The sequence below is a fragment of the Sarcophilus harrisii genome, chromosome 4 (assembly GCF_902635505.1).
Source record: "Sarcophilus harrisii chromosome 4, mSarHar1.11, whole genome shotgun sequence".
NCBI lineage: Eukaryota > Metazoa > Chordata > Mammalia > Dasyuromorphia > Dasyuridae > Sarcophilus > Sarcophilus harrisii.
Window position 1 is genome coordinate 320255691 of NC_045429.1, and position 27648 is coordinate 320283338.

The following is a 27648-nucleotide window of genomic DNA, read 5'->3' on the forward strand; positions in this document are numbered from 1 at the left end:
GCCAGGAAAAGGGAGGTTTTAATTTTGTGAAAAGTAGCAGATTGTACAGTGCGTTTCTAGTGCATGAAAGTTAAGATTGTATTGAGAGTGGGTGTTAGCCAAGGATGGGACACATTTGAAGGAATAATGTTGAAGGACAGAGCTGAGGACTGAAGGTTTCGGGGGAGCCACCTGGGAAAGCTATGGGGAAGCAGGGGGAGGGGATTTTGGACTGCCTTCCCCCTGATTCCCCTCCATTTATCCAACATGAAGAGAAACAGGCTCTCTGCCCTTAGAGATAAAGCTGTAATTAGAATAAAGGAAGAGAACTGCTTCCCCTGTCATATTCCTTTCTGGAAAATAGTTTGTGAAAAAGGTTCCCATGGGAGAGGACTTTTGTACAAACATGAGAACATAGATGATCACCTAAGCCATGGCCATTGGACTCAAACTTTGAGTTGGAACTGTTACCCTCTCCTTACCTCAAAAACAAAGCCCTAAAAAGCTCTCTCAGCCCATTTCTTCCTACAAGCTGCTCAGTCTCAGTGGTACATTGGATATGGAATGAATAAGAGGGAAAGGGCATCCCAGCATTCAAACCTCAACTTCCCCAGATAGTGAAGACCCTAATCTAAAATTATCCCTCTGAGACACTCAGGATCCTCTGCATATCTGAAAGACATGGTCAAAGAAGAGAGTGACTATATAAAGGGTGGTGTAGAACCAAGTCTTCCAGGGAGCCAGGGCTATAATACAGGCTTGAAATGGAAGAGATGTAATGATTAGGTAGAAATTTGGCCCTAGGACCCCAAGAGGTATCTATCTTCTTAGCAGAGGAAGCTTCCCCTTCCTTGACTCTACCTTCCCATCTGTGATGTTTTCTGTACCACCAGGCAGGAGAACTTCATAAGCCAGCTGTGGGGAAAGGGCACAGCTAGTTCCCCACATTTCCCTAATTCCTGGACAGAACTCTTGGGGAAGTTAGCCCTTCCCACCTCCCAACCCCTTCCTCAGGTCAAAGTGATAATGAAGCTTGAAATGGCAGTCTGAAGGTGGAGGAATCAGAACCAGGCATGGGGGAAGGGCCGAGGGATCACCCTGGCACTCAACCCTTCCAACCCCTTCCTTCCTCTTCTCTTCTCTTCTGCTTACACCCGCTGGATCTCAAACAGCTTCACATCAGTGTCGTACCAGACTGGTGGGTCCACGTTCCTATGGGGAGGAGAGGTGGGGGCCAAACCCCCAGAGATGTTAGGTGAATTCAAGTGAGGGGAGAATTAGGGCAGGCTGTTCCCCAAATCCTCACCTTCTCCTCTGAGCAAAGCTCACATCCAACTGACTCCCTACACTAAGCACCCTCTAAATCCATCTGACTAGGAACCTTGGGACTCTGGGTCAGAGAAGTCCTGGTTCCTGAAACCTGAGGATGTGGAGATAATGCCCTGTTAGTCTTTCTGGAGGAGAGGTTCTTAATCTTTGTTATGTCACAGGTCCTTTTGGCAGTCTGGTGAAATCTGTGGACCCCTTCTCCAAATAAAAGTTTTTTTTTAATCCATAATTGAAGGAAGAGCTCAATTTTAATTAGAGGTTAATGTAAGTAAAGATGTAATTTTTTTCTCACTTAATTTCACCAGCCCCTTGAAATCATTTACTTGGCAGAGAGACGCCAGATGAAGCATCCCTACAGCTGCACCGATCCTATCTGACATGGCAGCAGCTACGGCTGGGGGAGCCCTGTCCCTTTGGAGACTAAACAGCACGCCGGGTACCTTTCTGTGCCCAGCTCTCCTGCCGCTTTACCTTAGGTAGATGACGCCCCACATGTAAGTACGGAACCACATGGCAGTGCCCGAGTTGGCCTGGTACTTGCGGATGAGGATGGGGTGCGGCACAGGCAGCAGCCCCACCAGGGTGCCGTGCTGCAGGAACTTGAGGATTTCTGATTCATCAGTCAGCCCTCTGCGGGGGAATGGAAAAGAGGGGAGGGCTCTCTGTCTGTCTCTTACGGAAAGATCAAGGGCACCCTAGGCAGAGTTATAGAGGCAATAAGGAGCAGAAGGGAGATCCTAGGCTTGGAATCAGTAGACACATGTCTGAATTCTAGAATGATTCTGTGTGACCCTAACCTCACTTAAACTGGTTTCAGCCACAATTTCCTCACGTGAAATAAGGGAATGATGACTTGCCATATGAGCTTCACAGAGTTACTGTGGAAAGAGTGTCTTTTCACCCTTAGAGAAGCACAGAAATATGAGCCACTACTATTCTCCTAAAAGGGAACACGGGATGCCCAGTGAAGGGCTCATAATCTTCCTCCTGCCATTTTCCAAGCTCAGTGGTCTTTCCACATCCCCTCAAGTCACAGGCCTCCCCCTCAGACTCACTTATCGATGCAGATCTTCTCCACCTGAGGCACCAGCACCTGCAGCAGCCTCATAATGGTCTGTAGCGGTAGCTTGGACTTCCAAGAGAGAACCTACCGGGTGGAGAGAGCCCAACCAGGGTTAAAGGAGAAGGGATCAGGCCCTGGGTGGGGCAGCACATGAGAAACCAATGGTGCTGTGCTCAAGCCCCCATCTCTCGGCTCAGCATCTAACCCCCAACAGGGAAATCAGCCCCTAGGCAAGCACGGAAACAGGATGGCTGGAAACTGACTGAAATCAAACACATGGATGTGAATTTGTTGACTATTTGTTGAAAAAACACTGGAGAACCAAGAAATGTTAACCAGAATGTATTTTATATGGCACTTGAAGAGTTTCAAAGTGCGATACATTCTGTGACATATAATATATTTTTAGAGTGTTATATATGTATGTGTATATGTATACTCATGTATATGTACACAATATTACATATATTTATTGTTATCATTCAGTCATTCAGCTGCATCCAATGCTTCCGACTCTATGGGCCAGAGCACCCCAACACCATCCATGGGTATTCTTGGTAAAGTTATCAGAGTCATATGCCATTTCCTTCTCCAGTGGATTTAGGCAAACAGTCACCTGACTTGCCCAGAACCACACACTAGTAAGTACCTGAGGCCAGATTACTCAGGCCCAACACTCCATCCACTTAACTGTCTAGCTGCCGTGTGTGTGTGTGTGTGTATCTAGTGTGTATGTGTATGTGCACATATACATATATGACTGTGCATGTATGCATTGTGCATATATAAGCATGTATGTGTGCATTTTACATGTACGTGTGTGGGCATGTGGGCATGTGCAATGCATGTTGTGCATGTATGAGTATGTATATTGCTATGATGTGTGTTGTAGTGTCTGTGCACATGCACACATGTATGCACGTGCATGTTTCTGCAGGCACATGTGTGTGTTACATGTGCATGTGTGCGCGCACATGTGTATGCACAGGTGTGTGGTTTGTTTGCACACACACTCATGTGTATACGGTTTTCCTATGCATGTTCATGTGCAGGAGGCTACAAGGCCCACTTGAGATCAAGGTCCCCTGGATAGGGGATAGGGACCCCCACCAAACAGCCTGCCCAGGCCCTCCAGCTCCTCCCCCTGAGCCAGGGCAAGCACTGCCTCACCCAGTCTGGAGTCGGGCTCCACTGCCCGCCCGCTGAAGCAGTGGGCGATTGCTGCTGTTCTCGACAGGCTTGGCCAGGCTCCTGGAGCACAGAAAGGGGAATGGGAGAGAAACATGGGGGGGGGGGGAAGGGAAATGAAGGGAGCAGCTTTCCCAGTCATGGCCTCAGAGTCCAAGCCAATCATCATGCCGGTTTCGGGCAATGGGAACAAGCCCAGGGGAAGTTCGAGCCCGGCACCCTTTGCCCTCAGGTTCATGCCATGGGTGCCCCCGAGCCCCACCCCTCCGGACCAGCCCCTGTGACAGGTTTAGGGCTGGTAAGCCGGGGTAAAGGCCAATCCCTGATAAAGGGCAGGGGTGTGTGGCCCATCACCCTGACAGGAAGGAAGAGAAGCTCCGCAGATGCTGTGGGAACCAACTCTGCTTCTCCCACCGGATCAAGAGACCCAAAACCACAGGGAGAAGTCCAGCCTCACTAGGGCTCACAGCTCCCCAGGGGGGCAGTCACGTGTTCCCCTAGCCAAGGCCCTGCATACTCTCAGAGACACCCACAGCCTTCTCTTGGGCCCCGGCTTTTACCCCGTTCCACTGTTCTCCCTCGCTCTTTCTGGCCGGGGAGCTGCTCTCAGCCGGGCTCCGACTGGCCTCGGGCTCCAGAGATCTCATTGTTCCGTCCTCAGACACCTGGGACTTCTCCGTCAGCTTGTCAATGCCTTGGGGGTGGAGTGGAGTGGGACTGGTGAATGTTTGGGCGACAGGTGCACAGCTCACGTTTCTCCCCTCCCCACTCCCAGCCTAACTGTGAATACCCCAGATCCAAAGCTTCCCTCTCCTGCATTTAGCCTATTCTAAAGTTTCTCCTTTTCTACCCCATCATTAATATTAAATTAATGATTAATTAATATTACCCATGGGTTAATGTAATGAAAAAATATAGCACTAGAAGGATTTAGCCTGTGGGAAATTCCACACAAGTTACATATGATGACTTTTTAGCAGGATCCACTTCTCTCCAGTCTTCTTATAATCATGAAAATAATTACTGATATCAAGATGCAATAGAAGAGACAAACCCAGAAGCCAAGGGAAATGTGCAAATATGAATATGTTGCTTGTGTTGAGGGGAGTGGGAGGTTCACAATATCAGGGTTCCAATTTTTACTAGCTAGCCCAGGAATTCTTAACTTTTTTGTGTCATGGACACCCTTTGAAAATCTAGTGAACCTATAAAACCTTTTTCAAAATATTTTTTTAAAATTCATAACTGAAGAAAGGATTAGATTTCAGTTAGAGGCTAGTGGAAATAAAGATGTACATTTTTTTCCTCATCCAAGTTCATAAACTCTCTAAAACCTACCCATGGAGTTTTTCCCATGAAAAGCAATTTAAGAAATTGCTTTTCTAGCCCTGTTCTAGGGTTTGGGTCAATCTATTTGACATGCAGGGACTGCAGCAGGGAAATCCCTGTTCATTTGGATCCCAGCTTTCAGAACCACTGTGCTAGCCAAGTCCCTTAATTACTCTGGGTTGCTAGCCAGACTGCATTTAATGGCTTTAGCAATCTATAATCCTACCATGACCACTTCCTGGTAACTATTTCCTTGAGAGAAATTAAAGAGAAATGACTGCCTAGGTGATGTTAGCACCTTGGCTATCCAAAGCTAGCAAGAACCAATCCCTGCCACCGCTATGCCAGGGTCAGACCTGGTGTAGCCACAAGGCTGGTCTTGAGGGTACCCGGCTCAGCAGGTGCAGCAGGGCAAGAGCCCTCCATGGAGACACCCTCCTGGGAGTTGGTTCGAGACAAGGTCTCTGGGGTCTTCCTTCGACGCTGCAGGGCTTTGTGGATGGAGGGCATGTCTGTGGGCAGGTTGGCCAGCTGGTGGAAGACACTTCGCTTTCGAATGATGGCATAGACAAGGTTTGAGTTACCTAAGAAATGGTGAGAGAAGTGGGTCAAAGCAGTAGTTACTCCTAGTCTCAGAAAGGTTATTGGGAAGAGAAAATATACTCCTACTCCATTCACATAGATTTGCTAGATATGGTGAATTTGGAGGAACTAGGAACAAAATCCCAGGTGTAAGAGACAGCATAAGAAACCCATGGGGGAGGGTAAAAAGGGACTGGTGAAAGCCATCAAAAAAAGCTGACCCTAAGACAAGCCAGCTGGCCATACCCTAAGGTACCTATAAACCAGATGTAACCTTGGAAGTTGGGAGCCCAGGCAACAACTTCAAAAGAGGCTCTGATCACATTTATTCCTTTATCTGGGAGAAGAGTACAAATAGCCCCCTCCCTAACTAGGTTACAAGAGTGACCCCAGGGATCTAAGAAGCCATAACAATGGAGACAGGGTTAATGGATAGATGGGCCAGGAGAGTTCTCACCATCAAACTGGTACTGAATGATGTTGTTAAAGACCTCAAGGAGAAAGAAGACCAGGTGATGGTTCTGGACAGCAGAAAACAGGAACCAGGTGGTAGAGAAAGCCTCTAGAAGGTGGAGTAGCTTATTGGCTGCAACCATGGACAGGCTCTTGAGATATGGAGACACTGGAAGGGGGAAAGGGTCAGTCACTCTGGGAGGGCCCCCAAAGGACCCAAACCACACAGCCTAGGCAAGGGATGAAAAGCATCATCCACCCCAAGGTCCCCTATCTGCTTTGAAACATAAACCTCTGTGTGTAAAGTCCTAAGCAAGTGCCTCTCCTACCTGCCCCTAGCCCCTACTCTGTCCAAAATTGGGTCTATAATAATAAAAATTTGCTGTGTGGTTTGGTCTTTTTGGCCCCATTTTAGGATTTTCTTAGCAAAAATACTGAAATTGTTGCCATTTCCTTCTCCAACTCATTTTATCTACGAGAAACTGAGGTAAGAGACAAGGTCACACACCTAGTAAATATCTGAAGCTGGACTCAGGGCTTCCTTCCCACTTCCCCCAAATCTCAAGTGAAACTGGGCTCTCTGTCAGAATACCTAGGACCCCCACTAGTGATCTGCTCCCCAAGGAGCCCAGGGACAGGAGGCAGGGAAAGCCGATCCAGCTGCTCTAGACACCACGTCAGCACAAACTTGGTCTTAAGGTGCACTATCAGCCTAATGAGCCAGGGAGGTTGGAAGCCACCATGGCGACTTTCAGGCCTGATGACCTGGTGCTCCCTGGTGGTGAAACCTGGGATAACTGGGCCTCTCACCACCTTTACCATTCACTATGATGGTGAGCAAGCAATCAAAGAGAGGCTGTAGACGCTGATGGCCGCTGGTGATGATCTTGTGGAACACCTAAAGAGCAGGGTCAGGAAGAGGAAAGAGAGGGGGTCAGCACCAGTCTGGACCGTCCACCAGCCCCTGGGTCAGGTAGGAGGCAGCCTCACTGCTCCCTCCCCTCTTCCCCTGGGCTAAGGACGGGGACTGAAGACCCCTGCCTGGTGGGGAGGGGAGGCAGCTGTTCTCACCACAATGAGCAGGTCAGCGTGGGTGCCAGTGAAGACAGGGATGTCCATGGGAACTCGAACAGAATAGGGCTTGTTCAGCCGAACCCCGAAGTTGCGTTCTCCACTCAAGAGCAGCAATATAAAAACTCCGATGTGCATCAGACCCACTCGAGCTGTGACACGTGGGGAAGGAATCGTGTTGGCCACAATGAACAGACAAGGGGAAGGTCAGAAAGGGGAGCGAGAAATGGGGGGAGGTCTGGGGCATGTAAGATGGGGTGGATCATTTGTGGAAGGAGAGAGACTGAATTCCCTGCTCCCCAGGGGCCCTCTCCCCCGTGAACTCACACTGATCAGCTCTAGCATCATTGAGGAAGAAGAGGATGGGGACGAGGATGTCTAACACATCACTGCTCTTCAACACGAAGAAGAGGAATTTCTTAAAGTGGGGAGGCAGATGAAAGCAGAGGAAGAAAGGCCTGGATCAGAATGGGGAGGAGGCCTGGTGCTCCAAACCTAAGCCCCCTTATTTCTGAAAGGTCCCAAGATACCTCAACCCCCCCATACCTATATGAGACCTCAACCACTTTCACTAAGTGAGCACAGGAGATCTCACTCCTTACATTTCTAATTGGGCTCAGAAAACTTACCTTCTTCATCTCTGAGATGACTTTATGAATCAGAAGACCTCATTCCACCATCTTTGAGTAGATAGTAGTAATCCTCACCTCTCTCCCATCTCTGAGTGGATCCAGAAGATCTTTATCATCCCCCATTTCTGAGCTAACTCAAGACAACTCACAACCATCAACCCCCAGCTTCAAGTGGACCCAGAAGATCTCCTATACTATTTCTGAGCGATCTCTTTTGGGAGGGTCCCAGTTCCTTCCCAGAGAGTCCAGTGAAGGCTGCTCACCTTATTGAAGTCACAGAGCTTCCAAAACAGAACTAGTAATTCCTGATGGAACTGGATTTTCTTGGCTGAGTTAGGCAGATATGTCTGAAGCAGTGGGTTGGAGAGTAATCGGGCCACACCCTTAAGGATGAACTGGAAATCCTGTAGTGATACAGGGTTGGGAGCCAGCCTAGGACTAGAGAGCCATGGTGATTCCCACCATCCCCTGCTCTCACACCATTACCTCTTGCATCAAATTTAAACTCAGTCTCAACTTTTAGTTTTTTCCCTACATCTGCCTCTATCATAACCTTTTTAATCTTTCATGTCCATTGACTCTTTAAGAGTAAGAGACCCTCCCCACAATAAGCCAGGTACATTTCCAGGAGGCCAGGACTCCAGCTACTGCTGTTACATCTTAGTCCCCACAAAATATAAACTGTCCCACAATTCTCTATTGTTATTACCTCTAAAGAGAAGCAAACCACTCTATTTGCTGTCCCCACTAAGGACTATGCCCTTTCCCACTTCTTTCTCCTAATAGAGGAGATCTCCTCTCCTCAATCAAAACACTCAATCAAAACTCCATTAAAGTTTCACTCCAATTTTTTCTCTTTCAGAGACATCTTTCCATCCTGATTCCTCCCTAGTTTAGGCCAATTCAACTTTTTCACCATCTTCCAGGCTCCACCTTTTAAAGCATAAAATACTTTCTCAGTTTCTCTCTCTCTCAGTCTCTGTCTCTTTGTGTGCGTCTCTCTCTCTGTTTCTGTCTCTCTCTGACTCTCTCTGTGTCTGTCTCCCTCTTTCTTCCTCCTCCTTTTTCTCCCTCCCTCCCTCTCTCTCCCTTGCACATGTTCTGTACCACTCACATTACTATAACCTTTTATGTGCACTTGTGCACGCGTGTGTATGTACAAGCATGTGCACGGGTCTGTGTCTACTTCCATTCTGATTTTCCTCCTAGGCTGTGGGGTCTTTGAGTACAGGGACCGTGGCTTGATTTTTCTCTGCATCTCCTTCAGGGGTTCCACATGGGGAAAGGGCTTCTGCCCCTGCCTGGTTGAATGGGACCAGTAAAGGACTCACCTCCTCACGGTGAATTCGGGACAAGTAGTTCACAAACAGATTCTCAGGGCCTGGAGGCTGTGAGGAGGGACAGGCACTCTTATTGGTGAGAGCTAATAAAGTCTGGACCCTACCCCACCCCTTCTCCTGGAAGGCTCATTGGCAGGATCTTGACCTGGATATGCTCTGTCAAGTAACTACATCATAAAACTAATCACGTATCCCCCGGCAGCAGTCTCAGTGCCCATCTGCCCATCTTGGGCACAGGAGGAGCGTGCTCCAAGCCCGGGTGCCCAGTTAGGACACTGTGTTCTGGGCTCCTGATATGGGAAAGCTCACAGCTACCCACGCCCTTGGGTCTGGGGGGAAGTGGCAGAAACAGTTCAGGGACAGCCCCCAGGGCCCAAAGGAGAGGAGGTGGGCTCTTACATCCGCGTCATCCATCGCGGTGCCCGTGGTGGTCCCGTCCACAGTGGGGCTGCTGCTGGTGGCGCTGTCGTAGTCCAAGGTCACAATGAGCACCTGGGCGGCTTCCTCCACTAGGGGCTCCCGATAGTCCGAAAACAGCAGGTGGTTGTAAGGAATCCCGTAGCCCACCGGGTCGTAGGCACAGACGATGTTGAGGAGAGAGGTGAACAGTGGAAGAGCATGTCTGCACAGAAAAGAAGGCTGTGGTGGGGGCTGCCCAGGCTCAAGGAGGTTCGGGAAAGGGGCCGGGGCCGGGAGAGGGCCCTTCCTCCCTGGGCCCAAGCCTGGAAGTGAGCAGCTGGGGGGAGAAGGGCTCACCATCAAGAGTGGGGGTAATGACAAAAAACAGCAGGTCCATTTATGGGAGGCTCGCGTTCCTCACCCAGGGTCCCTTTGGGGGCAGTCAGATATGCCCGCCATGGAGACAGAGCCCGTGGAGCTCCTCTTATTCCCCCTCCTCATTCAAAGCCTGAAGAACTTGGATTCCTTGTTTAATGTCACACAGGCAAGAAGTGACAGGTTTAGGGTTCTACTCTAGTCCTCAGGAGTCAGATTATCCAACAATCTTTTAACTAAATGCTACTGGGACATTAAGAACACCATTAGGAGAACTGACGTCAGGATGGGGGCAGGTGTGAGGGGAACAAAAAACTCTGTCATCCAGTCATTTCAGTCACGTCCAGCGATGCTGGAGTAGTTTGCCATTTTCTTCTTCAGCTCGTTTTTGAGATGAGGAAATTGAGGCAAACAGCATTCAGGGACTTGCCCGGGGTCACACAGCTAGGAAGTGTCTGAGGCTGGATTTGAATTCAAGTCTTTCTAACTTGAAGCCCAGTATTCCACCACCTTACTACCCATAGTGCTATCTATTAAATAAAGTATATCTTAATGTACCAGGCACTGTAATTATTATTGTTACTATCACCATATGGCAATTTTTACAGTTTCCAAAGCACCATTGTGTTGGTGAGTTGGAAATATATAAATATATTTTTGTGAATACATATTAACATATTTATACATGGCAAATATATGCATGTATTTCTACATGTTATATTTATTATTATATTATGTATTTCACATTTGATCCTATGAAGTAGGTAGGCAGTTACTTAGTTAAAATAATAATAGTAGTAAGTAAAATAGTAAGAAATTAAAGTGTGGTGATGCTAGTTGTTCTAGGTCAGAGATAATAAATGGAAAAACTAGAATTAGAATTTATGTGCTCTCTCAGTCTTCCACATTACAATGCCTCTCAGAGAAAAGAGGTAGAGTAGAGGTTATTTAAGAAAAATAATGTAAGTAAAATTTCTTTCAAAATTCCTAAGTATATTACAGGGTGAGCAGCTAGGTGCTGCAGTAAATAGAATGCTGGGCCTGGAATCAGGAAACCCCATCTTTCTGAATTCAAATCTGACCTCAGATACAAGATGTAAAAGTCATTTAACCCTCTTTGCCTTAGTTCCTCATCTATAAAAGAAATATCAAAGGAAAGGAGAAAGAAATGGCAAATCACTCTAATATCTTTGCCAAGACAATCCCAAACAGGATCATGAAGAGTTAGACACAACTGAAAATGAACAATGATAACAGCCTAATACAAGGCATCCCAGAAGTCTTACTACAGTTTTTTGGATTTTTGAAGATGTTATATATAAAGGGTGTCTATTCAAATAAATCCATCACATTACACACCCATATAGGTTAGAACAGGAAATCTTATTTCCGTCTTCCTTTTTATAATCCCGGAGGGTTCAGAACAGGACAATGAGTGTTCTGTTCTGTACTATAAAGTAGTGGTCTCCAAAGAGGGATGAATGTACCTTCAAGGAATGTAGAAAGAAAATATTAGAACTTCACTTTAGATTTATTTTTAATCCTAAAAAAGAATTAATTTTTACTAATATTTAAGATACTGATTGAAACTGATAACCTCACTCATGCAGTCTATATGTCAGTCATGTCACCTAGGAAAGTGTCTTGAGAAAAATATGAGAGATATAATAGTGAGGCAGATGATGGCATCCTTATTCTGAATTCTGTATTGTAGCTTATGTGCATGTGATTATTCTGTTATCCAGTTTGAACTCAACTATCCCTCACAAAATGGACAGGAATGCAGAAAAATCCCTGCTTAAAACCATAGATTGAAAATAACACTAATAATGTGATCACAGGCAAAAAAGAAAATGGCGCAGCTAACATGTTTCCTCTTCCTCCTATGATCTCTTTATCAGTCACATTACAAAAAAACAAAAATGATTTATTCAGAATTTTAAGAAATCAACTTTTCCCAATAAAAATTATCAATAAAATTTTTTGATATAAGAAATAATGAAGGGGATAGTTTCAGAGAATCGTGGGAAGAATTAAATAAACTGATACAGAGTGAGGTGAGCAGAACCAAGAGAAAAATTTATACAATTATATCAGCATTGTAAAAACTTTTAAAGACTTAGAATTCTTAACAACACAATAACCAGCCATGACTCCAGAGGACTAATAATAAAACATGCTATTTGTATAAATTTGGACGTATTTGACCAATACAAGAATTTGTTCTGCATGAATATGCATATTTATTACAAGTATTCAATTTTTCTTTTTCCATTTCAGTGATAGTATGGAGAGGAAAAATAAGTTTTTGTTAATTTTTTAAAAATATTTTAAAAATAAAAATATTTGAAATACAGATTTATATCCATTAATATTTAATGGTTAGTCATTAATGATTAATCTTGACTTAAATGTATACTGTGCCTTAGAACATTAGCTAGTAATATCTTCCAGCTAAAATTCCAACTTCTCCAGGAAGTCTTTCCAAATCCCTCTTAATTTTATTGCCTTCCCTTTGTTGTTCCCATTTATCCTATGTTATCCTATCCTTGTTATTTCCCATTTATCCCATAAAGCTTGTTTGTACATTTTTGCTGTTTGGTCTTTTCAATTGTATCCAATTCTTCCAGATGCTCTTTGAGGTTTCCTTGGCAAAGATACTGGAATGATTTGCCATTTCCTTCTCCAGCTCATTTTACAGATGAGGAAACTGAGGCAAACATGGTTATGACGTGCTCAAGGTCATTCAGCTAGTGAGTATCTGATCTGAACATGAAGATGAGTTTTCTTGATTCCAAGGGCACTCTATCCTGCACTACCCAGCTGCCTATTTGTACGTTGTTCTCCCCAATTAGAGTATGAGCTCCATGAGATCATGGATTGTTTTTGTTTTTCTTTGAATTCCCCAAACTTACCCGTTACATAGTAGGTATTTAATGAACATTTACTGACTGACTAATAAAAGCATGAAACCACCAGGAAAAGCAGGACATTTAAAAACTTAAGCTTGTATTGCTGAAAATGTGTCATTTATAAAAACTTTCTGCACACTTTAAAAACACGGACAGAAATTTTCCTAACATTTCAAAAATCTTTCAAACTATGAGATTTGGTAAGTTTTTAATCTATTTGTCAAAAATAGGGAGAATATAACATCATTTTTAGTTTGTAAGAAAGCTGAATTTTAACAATAATATAATACCAATGAATTGCATTAGAAAATGATTTTGGGAATTTTAGTAAGCACAATTAACTAAATATTCCTTACATTTGGATCTATGCATCTGTATCTTTCAGCTACAACATCTATAAAACCAAGTGTAGAAATATTCCAAATTTAGAATGAGATCTTCTAATCACTCTTTAACAGAGTATTAAGCCAAGATTTTAAAAAAATAATAAAGTACATTTAATCATATTGCTCTGACTATATAAATTATTAATAATATTTTAGTTAGAGAAAATGTATTTACATCTTTAATGATCATGTATTCATCATTTTTTTAAATCTCATATTTATCTCATTCTTTTAAAAATTTTATTTTTGCACATATCTAATACATATCAATATAGTGCTATATGTATGTAATTTATCAATAAATAAACATAATATTGGGGTGCGTGTTCAACATTTTCTTTACTGATATACTGCATGATCAAAAACTTTAGAGACCACAATAAAAGAAGTCTTTGGATGATAGTGACATGCAAATTTTCGCCACTTGGGGGAGCAGGTCCCTAGAATCAGCTAATGAAAAGACCCTCGTTACCTCAAAAAGTAGATCCCTAAAACATGTGGTGGCCATAAAAGCACAGGACAAAACTAGGAGAGGACAGCTCTGCATCATCAAGGCTCCAAACTCTCCCTCTGACCATTTACACACACACACACACACACACAGAGCCAAGTCTCACCTGTTCTCTGTAGAGCAGAAGAACTGTACCCAGGGGTTGGCACTATTGCAGTCAGGAGATGGGGACAGGTACATGGCCTCAGAAAAGCAGGTCAGAAGCAACTTCAGCAGTTCAGTCCTAAGAAAGTAGAGGAGGCAGTCAGGACCCAAAGGGCTCCCTGCCTGGCACAGACCCCTGCTTCAAGGGCTCACCAAGAATCATTGAGTTAGAAAATGCCTCAACGGTCTACTTGTATCTGACCAACCATCCCTACATCAAGCCTTCAACTCATGGGGAAATCTATAAGCCAACACATTCTACTTTTTTAAAATTTTTCTTCCAACTGAAATCTGTCTCCCTCTAGATGCTATCCATCACTCCTGGCTAGTTCTGTCCTCTGGAACCAGAGCAAAAAACAAATCTAATCCTTCTTTAATATGACAATACTCCAAATACTTTAAAAAAAAAAAACCTCCCTTTTGTCTCCCCACCAAATAGCTTCTTTCCTAAGCTTAAAAAGGCAAGAGAAGTTTCTTCAACCAAATCCTCCTATGATATTAGACTGTAAGCTCCTCAAGGGCACAGACTGTCTTTTGTCCTTCTTTGCATTCTCGGTGCTTAGCACAGTGCCTGGCACATCACAGGGGCTAAATAAAGGTTTACTGATCTACTGCCTACCATGATCTCGACCTTTCTCCCTATTCATCATCTTTCAAATAATGGGACATTCTATATAGAAAACAATATTCCAGGTGCGGTGCGACCAAGACAAAGTACAGCTGCACAAGTGCTTCTTTTACTCTGGGCATTACAACTATCTGAGTGCATGCCTCCCTCAGCTCAGGCTGGGGAAGTTTATTTTGTTTTTATCCAAGTATAGAGCATCATATTTATGGTGCATATACATATATTGTATATTTATATATACATAAATATATGTATACATTTATATCTATTAAATTTCATGCTTAAGTTCCTCAAGGGCACAGACTGTCTTTTGTCCTTCTTTGCATTCTCGGTGCTTAGCACAGTGCCTGGCACATCACAGGGGCTAAATAAAGGTTTACTGATCTACTGCCTACCATGATCTCGACCTTTCTCCCTATTCATCATCTTTCAAATAATGGGACATTCTATATAGAAAACAATATTCCAGGTGCGGTGCGACCAAGACAAAGTACAGCTGCACAAGTGCTTCTTTTACTCTGGGCATTACAACTATCTGAGTGCATGCCTCCCTCAGCTCAGGCTAGGGAAGTTTATCTTGTTTTTATCCAAGTATAGAGCATCATATTTATGGTGCATATACATATATTGTATATTTATATATACATAAATATATGTATACATTTATATCTATTAAATTTCATGCTTAAGTTCCTCAAGGGCACAGACTGTCTTTTGTCCTTCTTTGCATTCTCGGTGCTTAGCACAGTGCCTGGCACATCACAGGGGCTAAATAAAGGTTTACTGATCTACTGCCTACCATGATCTCGACCTTTCTCCCTATTCATCATCTTTCAAATAATGGGACATTCTATATAGAAAACAATATTCCAGGTGCGGTGAGACCAAGACAAAGTACAGCTGCACAAGTGCTTCTTTTACTCTGGGCATTACAACTATCTGAGTGCATGCCTCCCTCAGCTCAGGCTAGGGAAGTTTATCTTGTTTTTATCCAAGTATAGAGCATCATATTTATGGTGCATATACATATATTGTATATTTATATATACATAAATATATGTATACATTTATATCTATTAAATTTCATGCTTAAGTTCAATGCATCATTCTGCTGTGTCCAAATTCTTTTGGATCCTGTCATCTGATGGATTATATTCTCTCCCAGTTTTGTGATTTCTCTGGAAACACTCCGTTTCAGCATCCGCCAGAGTTCTCTCCGGCACTGAGTCCTGCAAGGCTTTATAACCCCTGTCAGGCTGGTTAGGAGGAGAGGAGAAGAGGAAGAAATTCCTTGTGCCAGACACCAGCAAGAGCATGCATTCACAACCATGCATGGCCTCCAGTGTCTGGACTCCTACTGGGCTCACCGGTTCAGGTCATGGGTATAGTTGGGCTGTGGAGAGTGGGCAAAGCCCACGCCGGCCTCCCAGATGTACTCACAGCTGTCCAGGGAGTGAATGTCTTCTGCCGAGTCCTGGGAAAGACGGCAGGAAAGAGGGATCAGGCTGGGGGAAGGGTTTTGTGGCCTCCCCTCCTTAAAAGCATCACTAGAGATGATTTCCCACTTCTTCCAAAACTCTGGCCCTTTTTATATCAGCCCTGCCCTTCCCCTACCTCACCTCCACCCCAAGCCTACTGCCATATGAAGGAAGAGAGAGTTTTGTGTAGAGAGTTATTTACCCCCTTCACTCTAATATCCATTCACAGAGTGTGAAGTTGGGGGTATGGGCAGTGAGGGAGAAGGGGGCCAGCCTGAGGAGGGGAGTCACAGAATGCCTTTAAGGTCTAAGGGGAAGCACAACTCCCTTCCTGGAACTAATTCTACCCCCACTAGAAACCAACTTGTAAGGGACAATGAACATCTGTGCTGGAACCATTCTCCTGACAAGAGGCTTCCCAGTTTCTCTACCCTAGGGCAGCTGTGGCACAGAAGCCACCCTGACTCTAGCCATTATCCACACTGCCCCTTCATCCCCCGACCATCCAGTCCCGTAGAAACTGAATTTTTTGCCACCCATAGGACAAAGAAGAAAGCCCATGAATATGTCTCCACTCCCCTAACAGACATAGCCTATGGACCCCAACTCACCACGGCACTCTTTCGGTGGCTCTGGACAGTAAAGTCAGGGCAAAAGAGCAGATCAGCAATGGCCAAGAGCAGGGACTCTGCCAGGGGCCGGGCATTCTCGTCCTCCTCACCCTGCCAACAACAGGAGTAGAGATTTCTGAAACCCAGAAGTCAGACACTGCCGGGGCAATGCACCCAGACACAAGATGCAGGAAAGAAGCGTCAGGAGCTCCTCACCTCTTTGTAGGATTCTCTTTAAATGATTTCCTTATCTTGTAAATAGCTTCCTTCTTAGACAATTTGTTTGCCCGATATCTTGCCCATTAAATTGTAAGCTCCTTGAGATCAAGCAATATCTTTTACTTCTTTTTGTATTCCCAGCACTTAGCACAGCCTTAGCACAGTACTTAATAAATGTTTCTTGAATTGAAAGGCAAAAGGGGTGGGATATCTCACTATAGGGACATCTGCTTTGAAGGACAGTAAATGTCAGGAAACAGTGGGGTCAATTGGCTAAGCAGAAAGCCAGGTGACCGTGAGAAGACTTCTGGAGTCTGAATCCTGCTTAGACAACTGAGCTGTGTGACTGACCAACAGTCTGCTTCCTTCATCTCTAAAAAAGGAATGACGATAGGGCTTATCTCACAGGGTCTTTGTGAGGATCAAAAGAAATAACACATGTAAGGTGCTTTGGCTATGTTAAAGTGCTATTTAAATGCCAGTTACTGGTGGTGGTGGTGGTAATGGCTCCCAGGAAAGAAGTTGGGTATAAGTCATTCAGAGAGATTCAAAGGTCCTCATGTGTGTCCTCTCTCCAATGTCCTCAGTTAGCAGCTTTCCTTCCTTCCACTTTCCAAGTTTCTTCCTCTTTCCTCCAGGCCATTTTCCTGGGATATGACTCAAGAGACTGTGGAAAGGGGAAGATATCCTAGACTTAAGTGACATATGGCCCAACAGTTCCTTCCAAGTGGAAAACATCCAGGCTTTGGGGTGCCTGGAACCCAAGGCACCCCCCCTGGTGTTCTCCATCATCCTACCCCTGGGCACTATCCTAATCTCCCCTTCTCTGCCCAGTCTTCCTCTCCAACTCTGCCTTTGTCCCACCCCAAGTAGACCTAATACCCTGGTGGGAGAATATAAAGACCCAAGAGGGCAGAGCTGGGGTAAATGGGGGCAGGGGAGAGAGAGGGAAGCAAACAGGTCCACAACAGGCAGAGGAGACCCAGAGTCTTGCATCCTCTTTTCTACCCATCAGCCCAAGTTCTCACTTCTTCACTACCACTTCCCAGGCAGGGATCCAAAAAAATAACATTAGGGTATAATGAAGGTAAATCATCACTTTAGTGTAGGAAAACTAAACTCCAGTCCCTTCTGCCACTAACTGGGCAAATCACACCTTCCCCACCCTCCCCCAAAGGTCTTACTTTCTCCATCTCTAAAATGGGAAGATTGAACTAGATCAGGAGTTCTTAACTGGGTATCTACAGACTCCCTTATTTCAGGAGATTCATGAAATTACATAACATCTTCATTTTGATGTAAATGATACTTCATAAAATTAATATGAATAATATAAACAAAGAGTAAAAACAGCAGTTAGCATTTATATAACACTTTAAGGCTTGCAAAAAGGGTAGGTAGCTAAGTGGCCCTGGGTCTGGAATCAGGAATACTTGAGTTCAAATCTTATCTCAGATACTCAATAGCTATATGACCCTGAGCAAGTCACTTAATCCTCCTAGTCTTAGTTTCCTTATTTGAAAAATGGGCTGGAAAAGGTAATGGCAAACCACCCCAGTATCTTTGCCAAGAAAACTCCAGAAAAAGGGATCACTGAACTCAACAACAACAAAAGGTTTACAAAGCACTTTACACCTGTTAACTCATTTGATCCTTTTAACAATCCTGTGAAATAAGTGTTATATATATGAGGAAGCTGATGAGATGCAGAGAAAGGAAATGATTAGCCCAGGATCACAGAACTAGTGCCTGAGACAAACCTCAATATGCCCCCAAACAGACTGCCAATTTCCTACAAATCCCTTCCCTTTCCCCCGACATACTAACTCTTATTCTTCTCCTCCCCTCTTTCCTGGCATATAGACATGAATTCTCTCTCTCCTCCAGCCACCCTCGGTCTCTGTCTCTATCTCTGTCTCTCTGTGTCTCTGTTTCTCTGTCTCGGTGTCTCTCTCTCTATCTCTCCTCACACCCCCCGCCCCAATCTCTCTCTCTCTGTCTCTGTCTCTAATTCTCTCCCTCCCTCTCTTCTTCCCTTTCTTCCTCCTTCTCTGTCTTTGTCTCTCTTTCTCTCTGTCTCTCTCCTTCCCTCTGTCCTTTTCTCTGTCTCTCTGTGTGTCTGTCTCTATCTCTGTCTCTGTCTCTATCTCTCTCTTTCTGTCTGTCTCTCTCCCTGTCTCTGTTTCTCTCTGTCTCTGTCTCTCTGTCTCTCTCCCTCCCTCCCTCCTTTCCTCTCTCCCTCCTTCTCTGTCTCTGTCTCTGTCTCTCTCTCTCTCTGTCTTTATCTCTCTCTATCTCTTACACACACACACACACACACACACACACACACACACACACACACGAACCCCTTCTTGGCCAGCTCCCGGCACCGTAGACCAAAAGAAGCCCCTCCAGTCAGGATCCTCAAAGATGTAGGGCAGCACCCGGGTGAGGAGCCGGCAGCAGTTGAGGACAATCTGCTTCTCTTTTTCTGAGTGACAGCCACTCTCCGACCCTTGCACCAGCTTCTCTACTGCCTGTCATTAAGGAAAGAAGGTGGAAAGACAAGAAACTCATCTTAAATTAGGTTCACTGGGATCACATTATTCCAATTAAAGCTAGAAGGAACCATTTGGAATGTAAGTTCCTTGAAGGCAGGATCAGTCTCACGTCTGTATTTGTATTCTCAGCATCCAGCATAATAAAGGTTTAAGAAGTATTGATAATTCTTTTTCTTCTTCTTCTTCTTCTTTTTTTTTTTTTTTTTGCGAGGTAATTGGGGTTAAGAGTTGCCTAGGGTAACACAGCTAGTGTTGAGTATCTGAAACCCGATTTGAATTCAGGTCCCCCTAATTTTGAGGTAACCAGCTAGCTGTCTGCTATTTTCTGCTAGCTGGAGTATCCCCTTCTCATTATCCTAGTACTGTCAAGAGAGAGGAGTATGTCTTCTGTAGTTAAAGCTTAGAGTCCCCCTTTTTTCTTCTTTTTGTTTCTTTGTTAAAGCTTTTTATCTTTCAAAACATATTGTGGAGAGTCCCCTTTTCTATAGCTTAGAACTTTAAGAGAAAGCAAAATGTCTGTGCCAATTTGGTACCGGCCTCAAAAGAAGGGAGGCCCTAATAGTGCTAGGCCGGGGAATGGGTCACAGCCCAACCTTACTCTATATTCCCAATTCCGTCAAATTCCTGGGAGATACCCTGTTTTCCAGAGCTAAGGTCCGGCAAGCAAGCTGTGTCCCGAGCTTGACATACCAACAATCCTTTGTACCCATCCTCTGGATGACCTCACCCTCTGGCAAATCACTGCTATTGTGTTGTTTTGACCAGCATCGTGTTCTCTGAGCCCAAACAAGTTCTGGTCAGAAGCCCTGTTAGGAACCAAACTTGTTACATTGTTGCTGTTCCTGCTTATTGTCAGGGCCACAGCTCGCTGCACAACCACTGAGAGAAGCCCAAGGTCTCCCTCCCACGAGGGATGGGGCCCCAGAACACGTGCCTAGGTCCCCTCCTTGCTTGCAAGTCACTTTTGCTCACTGTGAAATTAAACTTCTGTTTGGTTCCCGATTCTCCTGTCTCTGCTCCCTGTGGTTCTGACCATCCAGAGGGCAGAGGCCCATTGGGTCCAGGCGGCAGCTCTGAGGTACAGAAATCTATACAGTCTATAGAAAAGAGGACTCTAAGCTCTAACTCCAGAAGACATACTCCTCTCCCCTGACAATACTGGGGAAATGAGGAGGGGATACCCCAGCTAGCAGGAAATAAGCATTCAGAGATGGATGGTAGGAGGTACATGGAAGAGACAGACAGACAGACAGACAGAGGGAAAGGGAGAGGGAGAGACGGAGAGACAGACAGACAGACAGACACAGAGACAAAGAGAGAGAGACAGACAGACAGACAGACAGAGAAGGGAGAAGAAGAAGAGGAGGAGGAAGAAGAGGAGGAGGAAAGAAAGAAAGGGAGAGGGAGGGAAGGGAAGGGAAGAAGAGGGAGGGAGACAAAGACAGAGAGATCAGGGGAAAGAGGGAAGAAGGGAAGAGGGAAGACAGAGACGGAGATCAGACAGAAAGACAGACAAAAACAGATAAAGAAAGGCAGTGACAGAGACACACATAGAAATAGAGAGATCAAGACAGATAGAGAGAGGGGAAGGAGAAAGGGAAGTAGAGTCAGAGACATCTAGGCTCCCCACCTCAAACACCAATTTAGGAATAAAAACCCAAACTCATCATTTGCTCAATCTGGAACCCTGAAGTCAAACAGGTAAGTGGAAGAGACAAAAATCTGAGGTATATAGGGAAAAGGTTTAGTCACTGATGTTACTGAGTCATGTCCAACTCTTCATGACCCCATCTGCCATTTCCTTCTCCAGCTCATTTTACAGATTAAGATACCAGCTAGGAAGTCTGAGGCTGGATTTGAATCATAAAGTCTTCCGGACTCCAGGCCCAGCATTCCATCTCCTGCACTACCTAGCTATGCCATCAGGTACAGTGAATTAGGAATCAAAATGTCTTGTCTTTGGTTAGATATGGCCTCAGACACTTAGTAGCTTGTAACCTTGGGCAAATCACTTTAACCTCACTAGTCTCAGTTTCCTCATGAGTTAGAGAAGGAAATGGCAAACCACTCCAGAATCTTTGCCAAGAAATACTCCCCAGCCTCCCTGCCCCCATCAAGGAACTTTAACCCCCCAAGGCAGCCCTTCACCTTATAGCATAAGGTGGCCAGGTTGGAAGGTGACTCTTCCCGAACAGCTCTGATCTCTGCTGCTGGAACTAGTGCAAAAACGTCCTGTACTGAGGTGGCTGAGTCTGCCCAGAACTGGTCCCAGAAAGCATCATCAGTGGCTTCCACAGGCTGAAAGGGAGATGAAGGGTTGGGAAATGTCATTACACTCATCTACCTTCCCTCCCTCAATCCTGAGGACTAGGCAAGAGACAAAGGGCTCACCCACAGTTGCCTCTTGGCCAAAAGTGATCTCAAAATACAAAGGAAGGGACTATCAATGTTTTCCTCAACAGTCCCAGACAAACCCCATGATCAAATGGATTTTGGGGAGAATCCCACAAAAGTCTTTGAGTTCCTTACTGGGAGGCAGTGGAGACTGCAATAAGGAATCTGATTACTGTGTTGACAGGAAAACAAAAGAACTTATTGAGGAATGGAGTCCAGCCAATACAACAGAGTCTCCAGGAAGGACTGGATACTGCGGTCAGAAGAGTCAAAATCATGACATTTTATTCTGAGCAATAATGGATGCCCATTAATTGGGAAATAGTTGAACAAGTTGTGTATCTGAATGTAATGGAATATTATCGTACTATAAGAAATGATGAGCAGCATTTCTAAAATATAGAGAGAGCTGAGTCAATTTTATAAGAATACAAGTCATTCCCCAATTGATAAATGGTCAAAGGATATGAACAATTTTCAGATGAGGAAATAAAAGACATCTGTAGTCAAATTTTTAAAAAAATCACTATTGATTAGAGAACTGCAAATTACTACCTCATGCCTATCAAATTGGCAAAAATGACAGGCAAAGATAATGATAAATGTTGGAGGGGATGTGGGAAACCTATGACCCAATGCATTGTTGGTGGAGTTATGAACTGATTCAACCATTTTGAGGAGCAATTTGGAACTATGACCAAAGAGCTATGAAACTGTGTATCCCCTTTGATCCAGCAGTGCTACTACTGGGTCTGTATCCTAAAGAAATCATAAAAGAGGGGGAAAGACACATATGTGCAAAAATATTTGTATCAAATCTTTTCGTGATGGCAAAGAATTGGAAAATGAGTAGATGTCCATTGGTAGGGAAATGGCTAAATAAGTTATGGCAAATGCAGGTGAAGAATATTAATATAAAAAATGATGAACAGGCTGATTTTAGAAAAACTTGGAAAGATTTACATGGACTGATGCTGAATGAAACAAGCAGAATCAGGAAAACAATGTACATAGCAACAAGATTGTAGGATGATCAACTACCATAGACTTGGTTCTTCTCAGCAATTCAATGATCCAAAATAATCCTAATAAACTTTGGATGGAAAAGGAGGAGGAGGAGGAGGAGGAGGAGGAGGAGGAGGAGGAGAAGGAAAGAAATTATGAGCAGGCTGATTTCAGAAAAGCCTGGAATGTCATATGAGTGAAGTGAACAGAACCAGGAGAACACTGCATACAGTAATAGCAAGATTGTGTGATGATCAATTATGATAGATTTAACTCTTCTCAGCAATATAATAATCCAAGACAGTTCCAATAGACTTGGGATGGAAAATGCCATTCGCATCGAGAGAGAGAGAGAGAGAGAGAGAGAGAGAGAGAGAGAGAGAGAGAGAGAGAGAATGAGAACTATGGAGGTTAAATGTGACCTGAAATATACTATTTTCACCTTTTAAAAATTGCTTTTTCTTTTTTGTGTTTTTTCCTTTTTGTTCTGATTTTTCTTTCACAACATGACTAATTTGGAAATATGTTTAAAATGATTGTCTTTCTAGTACAGTGCTTAGCACATAGCAGGTGCTTAATAAATGCTTGTTTCCTTTCTTCCTTCCTACCTAGAACCTCTATCCTACAAAGTTTGGTTCAAGTAATTACTCCCACATGAAGCCTTTCCTGAACACCCCATCCCCAAAACACTCATACACACAAACCTGCTAGTCTCTCCCCTCCCAAAATATTGTATCTATTTAGAATTAAACATAATTCGATCCTTAAGAACTGGGACCACTTTGTCTCATTGGTTTGGGATCTCTAATGCTTAGCACTATGACTGGCATATAGTAAGTGCTTAATAAACAGATATAAATATGTAAATATGCACATACATATAAACAAAGATAAATAGAATGTAAGCACTTTGAAGGCAAAGATTATCCACTTAAGTTTTTGTATCCCCAGCACTTTGGACAGTGTCCGGCACACAGTAGGTCCTTTAAAAAGAAAAAACTGTTGGTTGATGTATTAATTCCATTAATCATCTCTGCTCTTTCCTGTATTTTCTTTCTTTTTCTTCTTCAGTCAGGCAATCAAGATTAAGTGATTTGATAAGGATCACACAGCTAGTAAATGTCAAGTGTTTGAGATCTGATTTGAAGTCAGAACCAGTGTTCTATCCACTGTACCATCTAGCTGCACTTTTCATGTATTTTCAATCTTTTCCTTCCTGCTGGATCCTTCCTCTTCATTTATAAATATGCCTGTCTTCCTAATCCTTTTAAAAAAATAAGTATTTAATCTTTCTAAGTAGTACTTTTAACACTTAAAAAATGTTTCTTGAATTGAATTCTACCCTGGCTAACTGTCATCCCATCTCTCTCCTCTCTTTTCCTGCTAAACTTATTGGGAAAATTTGTCAATGGTCAATGCGACCTTACTATACTCACCATCCTCAGCTTTTTCCAATCAAACTTCTTTTCCCACCATTCCACTGAGTGTTCTCTCAAAAGTCAACCTGGAGGAAAGTACCTCTAGAATGCCAAGGAAACTGAGGCAAACAGGGTTAAGGGATTTTTCCAGACCCTAGTAAGCTTCAGAGGCTAGATTTAAACTCGGGAAGATGAGTCTTCCTGATTCCAGATCCAGCCCTCTATCCACTACACCACCTAGTCCATGCCTTTATTTATGCTCTATGCCTGCAATAACTTCTCTCTGCCTCCCCCAACAATTGTGGCTTAAATTCTCAATCTTCTATAAAGCCCTAGTTGAATGCTATCTCTTCTAGAAAATATCACAAATGCCTGCCGTTGGGAGCGACTGTCCAATGCCCTGCTGATGCCCTTCCTCTTCAGATTTCATTAGATGGAATTGCTACCCCAGGCTGAAAAGACAGGACCAGGTGGCTAATAGGGATGGTGGCGTCTTCCTGGGACTGCCCAGTTTAGACCACAGAGCTGATGGAAAGGAATAAAATAAGAAAAAGTCAGAGAGGGTGGCGCTGCGTTGTACAGGTCTTTGAATGTCAGACAGAAGAGTTAGAATTTTATCCAGCTGAGATGCTCAAAACGATTTCAAAACAACCACCACTACACTCTCTCCCTAACTTTCCCATCAGGACTCCACCCATTTAGGGAAAGGGACAGGAAATAGAAAGCCATTGAGAACTAACTACAAGGCACTCTGATGGCGGGTCAGCTCCACTGCTAGGGGCAGGACTATGGGGGTAGGAAGAAAACAGGATGCACCACAGGAAAGTCAGAGAGGCGCCTCCAGGCTCAGTCACAGGAAAAGGCTGTTGGATTCTTCTCACCTCCTAACCAGAGCCATCAAATCAAATCCCGCGGTCCCAAAGAGACTGAGGCCTGGAGCTCCCTCAGCCAGGTCCCTGTTCCTCCCTTCCTCATCCAGAGAGAAGGTACAAAAGCAGACCTTAGCAGGGAAACCTAGGCTCACTTTCCTCATTTTCATAACAAAAGTAACCCCTTCCATGGCCCTCTCTCAGAGCTGGGATTGCTATCAGGGATAAAGGGTATGAAGTAGGGCTTTGTAGGGAAGAGCACTGGAAAGAAAAAACTCTCAGATGCCCTTTTCTCAACTCGGCTTCTAAACCAAACTAGATCCCTTTGGGGACCAAGCACCTACTAGGCTCTTAAAAAGTTCATCAACATCCGCTGAACCAGAGCCACAGGTCACATTTCTCAGCCCGGGGCGTATGGCTCTTGTAGACAAGTAAGAGAGCTTCCCCCCTTCAATGTAGCACCCCACATATGGGAACTTGTCTTTGGCCCCTCCTCTGCTCTGCCCCCAGTTTTGGCTTTCCCACCCACAAAGCCACGGATTTGGCCATCTGTGCCAGCTAGAACTGAGCCTGGGGTCAAGGGGGTAGCTGGAAACGGATAGGGCTAGTTCAGCTGGGAAGCCTCTGCTCCAAAGCAGCAATGAGGCATTGGCCCGGGAGTCCGGGGAAAGCAGGAGCTGGCGAGCGGAGGAGGCCCGGCGGCTTTGCGGGGAAGGGGCCTCAGTGTTCCGCCCGGAGCCCAATGCCAGCAGTGAAAAATAAATGGCCTCATGCCGGGGAGTATGAAGCCACAAAGGGCCAGAACAAGAGAAATCAAAGACGACCGTCTCTAATACCTGTTGCTAAATTCAAAAGGCCCTAGTTCTGGAGCTGGAGAGGGCTCAGGCCGCCCAGACCAGCACCCTTCTTTCACGGGAAAAAAGAGCCCAAGGCCCAGAGGCCAGAAGACCCGGATGCTAGAGAGCCAGAGCCAGGTTTGAGACTCAGTTCCCGTGACTCAGGTCGGGGCTGTTCCCTGCCTCGTGGGGTATAAAACCAGACCAACAGGGCTCTAATAAGCATCCCGGGCTTTTCGATTCGGGCGTCTCTGCATCTGACTGGAACAAGCCCGGGGTCAGGTCCCGGGCGGCCGAGGTGGGAAGGAAGGATAATGGAGCGGCCGCGAGGGCGAGGGGCAAGGAGAGGCTCCCGGCGGGGGGAGGGTGCGAGCAGCGGCCCCCGGACGCTTCCAGGTGTCGCTCTCCGGGGCCCCGGGGGTCAGAGGCTGGGATGCAGCTGCGGCTCCGCGGCAGCCCGCCAGCTGGTGGGGGACACCTGCGCCCCCGCGCTACCCGTCCGCCCCGAGGCTCTGTGACTGAGAAGCGGCAACAAGGGGCGCCCCCGCAGCCCCTCACCCCGCGCTCACAGGCACGCACGCAGTCGGGTCGGGCTCTGGGGCACGGGACCGCCGCCCCCTCCCCGCTGGGCCCCGACAGGAGGCCCCGGCCACAGCCGCCGCTCGCCAGCTGTTCCCCCCGGCCCCGGCTTTGTTTGCACTGAGTCACCGAAGGCTGGGCGTCCGGGCCGACTGGCACCCGGGCGGGGGAGCCGGAACCCGGGAGGGAATCGTGCCCGGGGGGGCGGGCTGCCGGCCGGCTGCTCCCAGGCGGAGGCACACGTCAGCCTAGGCAACCACCGGCCGGGCCGGGGGCCTGGGGGCTCCCGGGGGCCCCTCCCCCGCCCGCACGCTCCCCATCACGCCCCACCCCCTCCCCGGCCGTCCCCCCGAGGCGGCCGTGGCCCTGAACGCGGCCGGCTCCCCCAGGCTGCCAGAGCCCGCGGTGCAGACGGGCTCGGCCCCCGAGGATGGGGAGGGGCAGGAGCGGGGAGGGGACGCCCGGGCCCGGCCCGCACCTGAGTCTTGGTGGTGAGCTGGATGACCGCCTTCCGGAAGTTCAGCTTGGAGTCGGCCGTCCCCATGTCTCCCCCCGGTCCCGGCCCCACCGCCGCGGGCTACTCTCCCGGTGGCCGAGACGGGCTCCCCGAGCCCCGCGCGTCCCCGCCTCGCTCCACCTCCGCCTCCGCCTCCAGGCCCGGCCCTCCGCCGGCACCTGCCGCTCCAGCCCAGGCGCCCGGCGGCCCTCCCCACCGCCGCCCCGCCCCCTTCCCCATCACTGGCCAGCTCGGCCCCCGCCGCGGTCCTGCTCGCTCCGCTTTCCGTCCCTCCCCATCCCTCCGATGTGTCTCGCTGCCTCCTTCTCCGCATCTCGCTCACCATCGCTCTTTGTCTCTCCCGCCCACCTCTCTCCCTCCTCGCAGTCCCTGTTTTGGTTCCTTCCACTTCATCGCTTCAGCAACGTTTGTTAAATGCGTATTGTGTGAAATCCCTCTTCTCTGCCCCTCTCCGTCGCCTTCTCCGCCATCCCTTCTCTTCTTCTTTTCGTTTCTTTTCTTCCCGTCTGGCCCTGTCCTTTTCTTCCCTACGTTTCCCTCCATAATTCCATTTCTGTCTCTAGTTATCCTTTACCTATCCCATCCCCTACCCCTATTTCTTCTTTACCACTCCTGTCCCCCATTCTTTTCCTCATATCCTTTTTTCCTTATTTCTCCTAGCCTTTTCCAAATGAGGATATCTAATTCCTCTCTCCTCTCCTCTCCTCTCCTCTCCTCTCCTCTCCTCTCCTCTCCTCTCCTCTCCTCTCCTCTTCTCTTCTCTTCTCTCTCTCTTCTTCCCTCCTTCCCCTCTCCTCTCCTCTGCTCCTTTCCAATTCCCATCTTCCCCTTTTCTAAGCTATTCACAATCACACCTCC

The 27648-nt window shown here is 46.0% G+C and overlaps 1 protein-coding gene across 1 annotated transcript; it reads right to left on the reverse strand.

The window, feature by feature from the left end:
• On the reverse strand, positions 1–26946 carry HID1 (HID1 domain containing). The gene is made up of 19 exons (XM_031965766.1): positions 26752–26946; positions 21321–21470; positions 18978–19148; positions 16411–16521; positions 15689–15795; positions 13656–13772; positions 9366–9588; positions 8958–9014; positions 7890–8030; positions 7322–7412; positions 6995–7146; positions 6743–6821; positions 5928–6092; positions 5245–5472; positions 4120–4253; positions 3542–3622; positions 2364–2455; positions 1780–1938; positions 1–1191 (listed from the first exon to the last, which is right to left on the reverse strand). The coding sequence occupies exons 1-19, from the start codon at positions 26815–26817 to the stop codon at positions 1128–1130; spliced, it is 2388 nt and encodes a 795-aa protein (XP_031821626.1). The 5' UTR covers positions 26818–26946; the 3' UTR covers positions 1–1127.
• Positions 26947–27648: the final 702 nt, after the last annotated feature.

Coding starts and splice junctions, on each gene's coding strand:
- HID1 (XM_031965766.1), bottom strand. CDS start 26,817: ATGGGGACGGCCGACTCCAAGCTGAACTTCCGGAAGGCGGTCATCCAG. Junction 5,473..5,927: donor CATTCAGTACCAGTTTGATG/GTGAGAACTCTC, acceptor ACCATTTCTTAG/GTAACTCAAACCTTGTCTAT. Junction 1,192..1,779: donor TGGGGCGTCATCTACCTAAG/GTAAAGCGGCAG, acceptor TCCTCCCCATAG/GAACGTGGACCCACCAGTCT.